The 4,916-nt window shown below is 40.4% G+C and overlaps 1 protein-coding gene across 1 annotated transcript in view; it reads left to right on the forward strand.

Moving 5' to 3' along the window:
• Positions 1-4,916, forward strand: part of paxip1 (PAX interacting (with transcription-activation domain) protein 1) — a 50,179-nt gene that overhangs the window by 6,246 nt on the left and 39,017 nt on the right. The window contains exons 6-8 of the mRNA XM_017436071.3: positions 259-334; positions 3,517-4,020; positions 4,540-4,637. Coding sequence (XP_017291560.1) covers positions 259-334; positions 3,517-4,020; positions 4,540-4,637 — 678 coding nt within the window. The remainder of the gene's footprint in view (positions 1-258; positions 335-3,516; positions 4,021-4,539; positions 4,638-4,916) is intronic.

Consider the following 4,916-nt stretch of genomic DNA (forward strand, 5'->3'; position numbering starts at 1 on the left):
ATCAAAATTAAACGAAATAAACATTTGAAATATATGAGTTTGTATGTAATGTATGAATATAATATACAAGTTTCACTTTTTAAATGGAATTACTGAAATCAATCTACTTTTTCATGATATTCTAATTTTATGACCAGCACCTGTATTTACTATCTACAGCTCCCCATTTTTCATCTTATTTTTGTAAGCGTCTGGAACAGAATGATTCAGGATTTAATTCTAATAATCCTTGTTTTTGTGGTTTAATTGTGTTTTCAGGTGAAGTTTGATTCTGCCCTAAAACACTTAAACATCAAGGTTGTCACTCCAGACTGGATAACAGATTCTGTTAAAGGTAATGCCACTTTGCTCTGCATCATTCACTTCTTAAATGACAATGATCAGCATCGTTATCAGGAGTTATTTTTATTTGTAGTTCTTTCTTTGTTTATTAATAAGTTTAGATAATGCTGAAACACCAGTATTTGTCTAAATAATTTGGTATGATTGTTGAGTAGTGTTGAAATGAGTTCTCACTGTTGGAGAATAGTTGTAAAACCATAGATTGTTTGTTAATGGATCTAGTGTCCCTGCCTTCTTTTGTTGTAGGAAGTTGAAGCCAGTAGAAGCTGCCATGTTGTATTTTTGAAACGAATCTGCAAACTAGAATGTCAAATTAATTGATTTTTTTCAATATTTTTGATTTGACTTTTTATTCTTCAGACACAATTTCCATGTCATTAAATATTATTGTTATTTTTTTAGATGACTGTAACTAAACTCATTAGGGTTTTTTTTTAATGAAAAATGTGTCAGAAAGCAGCAAATATTTCTCTCATTTTTTACAAGTAAATTTGACGAACAGTTCTGGAAATTCCCCGTTTACAGTTTGAAATGTCTCTGGACAGCTCATTTGCATATGATTTTTAGCACTAACCTTTGCTTTAACGCTCTCCACTGCTCATTTTCCTCCTTCTTCCCCCAAACCTACTCTATTTCTATTAAGTCCTGTTCTTACAGCTTTTAGTAGCCATTTCTTTTGAGAAGAAGAGAGGAGAATTTTACCTTTTTGCTCTTGACCTGGTTTCTCTGATTTGGTGTTTCTGACTTTGTTTACATCCAGCGATTATTTTTACAGACTTGACGTAATGACACAGACTTTTTTTTAAATCATAGATGATAGACATATGCAAAAAAATACAAATCAAAAACATAAAAAAAATGTGTATTATGGTTTTAACTCCTCTGCATACAATAACAGTGTTACATGATCTTTATTTTGAGCATAAAATAACAAATTACAGCTAAATAAATATTTGAACACACAGCAGTAAGGTAAGAACTCTATGACTCCACAAGAGTCAACACCTGGTAAAGTATTAATTTTTTTCTTTTTTTTACCAATGACAATGTCCTGTTTATTTGCATGGAGAGGGCGAGGCTTAAAACTTGTTGAAACTACTGGTGCAAATCTTTTGGCACCTCATAATTCATTTACAATTCAGACAGCTGCAATGCGATTGTTAGAGATGTGTGATTTAAGCCAAACCATTGTTCAATTTCATCCTGAAATCGGATCCAAAAATATTGACATTTCATGAATGTTATTTAGGCAAACACATCCACAAAACATTCCAGGGACCCATGTTTCTGACCTAAAACTTAAATAACTTGTTTTTAACGTTTTAGTCAATAATTTTGGAAGTGGGTAATTTGTGAGGCAGAGTTGCCGCCCCGGGTTCATGACGAGCGCTGTGCCACGGCCTGCTCCTAAAACAGTGCCAAAGAACACAGCTACTGTTCGGTTGTTTACTAGAGGAAATGGAAGAAGCTTCTTTTATTTGAATACAAAGAAATGCCAGGACTTCACAGGAGTAATGAATATTGTGTCGCCGGGTCGCACAGAAAGCTGCTGCCGTAAAGCATGTCGCAAACCCACACGTAAAGTAGCGTCATGTCGCAAAACAGAGGTTCTTCGCAAAATAGTTATTTGTTCTTCTTATTTATCACTTATATAAACTGAATGTATGCAAAGTGACAACGCTAATACATTTGTTGTAGCCTACGTAATGAAATATATACATGAATCATTAATACAATTATGATAGAAACGATAGAGACGATAGAAATGATAGAGACGATAGAAGAAAATATATCACGATAGACACTTTTCTATCGTCCCCACGATATGTATCGTTATATCGCCCAGCACTAGACGGATGTGACGTCAGCCCGCATGGCGGGAGTCCCATCCTCCGGCGGTGGGAGGCAGTGAAATGCAAACCAAGCTGCATTCAGCTCAGGGTGCAGGAGAGGTGCGCCCTAGAAAGGTCTTATCTCTTGTATTGAAGAGGAGTTACTGCGCATGTACAACTTTTAACAAGAGTCTATGGGCAAAGATTTATAGGCGGAAATACGTCACCAATCAGACAACGTAGATGAACGAAACAACTTTACTTATCATTAACTATAAAATATTTTTCTTACACAACTAAAAATATATTTACATATATTTTAAAAATTTTGTATTTCATTATTTCATTTTTATTTAATTTTTTTACGTCTTATTCAAGGTAATGTGAGTGGTGTGGGGGCGTCCTTGCGCCCTCTATTGGCCAGCTGCCACTGCTTTCAGCACGTTAAAAAACAGATATTCTTGCTTGCCTTGCAGGTTTTTGCGACATTGTTTTTTTGCGCTCTGTTTGCTGGCGCAAGCGTTTGTTCACCTGCGTGAGGGCATACACACGTGACTCTGCGTGTGTCAGTGTTGGGGAAGCCGAATAAAAATCATACTTTGATCCTTTTTTGTTTTTTTCAAGTTTGTCGCTTCATAATGTGGATGAGCAACCGCAGAAATAGCTCCCAATGTGATCTGGTGTTATTTAAATTAAAACGACTACACACCAAGAGATTCTTGGTGGGGCGAGTGGTCTTGTTGGTCACCCGGGTAATGGTCGGGGAAATGCTGGAAGTCGTTTTTACTGAGAAATTGATCAGAAGCGCCTCTCTGGCTGATCTTTACTAGGCGGCTGTCCAGACACTTTTCGGGTTTGAACCTGCTGATTGCTGGTGTACCGACCCGCTACCAGTCAGGGTTCAGACCGCTGATAAAATTCCCAAGCCCCCACCTCTTCGGATGTAACGTTGCTTAGACTCAGTAAAACCAGTCAGACACACAATGTCTCACGTGTTATCTCGGTGCCTGTCCACCGTTACTTCTGGGGCGGCTGTGGGCCCGGAGGAGGAGGTGGAGAGGAGAACGGGTATGGAGGTTGCCCCAATGAGCCTATGAGCGGGGGCTGTGACGGGGCAAACTGCTGAGCTCAAAACAGGCAGAACTGATCAGGTGAAATCTCAATATCTGAGAATGGTTTTGTGTAATATGTTTTGTACAGCCCACAGACCTATCCTAACTTGTTCACAGAAGCATCATAGGTCCCCTTAAAAGCATTTGTGTTACCATCCAGGATTGGTGCATCACTGTGATCAGAGACATGCTTTTAGAAGATATTTACTTGGTTCCCTTTGTTTTTACAGATAAAACCAGAAAGGATGAGGGGCTTTATCACCCGAGACTCACATATGTGGAACCTGAAGAAGAGGAGGAAGAGAGCGAAATAGAGTCCTGCGACATACACTCTCATTCAGAGCCGTCCAGTGAGGACTCATCCGGGGAGGAGTCTAGTCCTCGCAGACGACCAGGACCCAAACGATTCAACTCCGTCTCACCAACTTCTCCCCGAAAACCTGAGCGTCGCAGCGAGCGGATGTTTGATGACTCTGATGACGACTCCTTCACAGAGAAGGAGGGCACCAACTTGAACTGGACCCCAGCTGAAGTTGTCACACCAACTGTTCCTATTCCTGATGGCTTGGCCAGACGGCGGGGAGGGGCACCTAGCAGCAAGGATCCAGTGTTGTCCTCAGGAAGTGGGCTGATCAACCTTTGTGCGACTGTGCCTCCTCCTTCTGGCAGTGCAGGGGTCATGCCAGCAGAGGTTTGCTCTGCTGCTGTTGCCATCAGTCACTCTGAACAGCAAGGTCAGTACCAGGAACACATTTGGATACTTTAGATTGAATGGGCCAACAATTAGAAAACATGATGCTCTTATCATTCTGTAGAAGTGAGGCTCAGGCACAGAGTTCTGAAGCTGTATATTTCCACATTACCTGCACTGGCCTAAACTGTTGTCTAGTTCCACCAGAACTGCATGTGCACAGATTCTGACCACGTTTTCCTCTCCACCGAGAATTTGTGTTTGAGACTGGAGCTGCTATGAAAGAACAAAAAATGTTTAATTCTCTGAATTTCTGCTGCATTACTGTTTGTTTGGTTCACTAACAAACTAAAGCCTAGTGAGAGCTAATCACTAAAGAATCTGTCAACATTAGTTTAGGTGGAAGGTGAAGGTGGAAGATCTTTTGCAAAGTCAGTCTGACTGAGGAGATTGTTTACTTAAATCTAAGATGAGAAGATGGAGTTCTGTTGAGTTTACAGTGGGCTGAGCGGACTAACTCTGTTAGTAATCTATTAAAAAAGGTTTCACCTCTCTGTTTTAGGTGGATCAGGTCAAGAGGGTATGCCTGGATGGAACCAAACCATTAGGACCCTGCGCAACATAACCAACAGCGCTGACATGCAACCAGCCAGTCGAACTGTAAGGCCCCCCCCCCTGCGCGCACACACATTTATTGCTATTATGTTCCATCTTTATTTTATTTTTTACACACGGGGGGTTCCAGAAAGTGGCATAGGTGGAGTAAGTTAACTAGGGCTGCAACAATGAATCGATAAAATTCGATAAAATTCGATAATTAAAAGCGTTGGCAACAAAATTCATTATCGATATGTGTCGCGCAATTTATGCGTCACTAACGTTGTCGCGGAAACGGTGACGTCACCCGCAGCGCGTTTGCTGAACAAACTCCGTCCCAAA

The sequence above is a fragment of the Kryptolebias marmoratus genome, linkage group LG20, assembly GCF_001649575.2.
Source record: "Kryptolebias marmoratus isolate JLee-2015 linkage group LG20, ASM164957v2, whole genome shotgun sequence".
In the NCBI taxonomy this organism is placed as follows: Eukaryota; Metazoa; Chordata; class Actinopteri; order Cyprinodontiformes; family Rivulidae; genus Kryptolebias; species Kryptolebias marmoratus.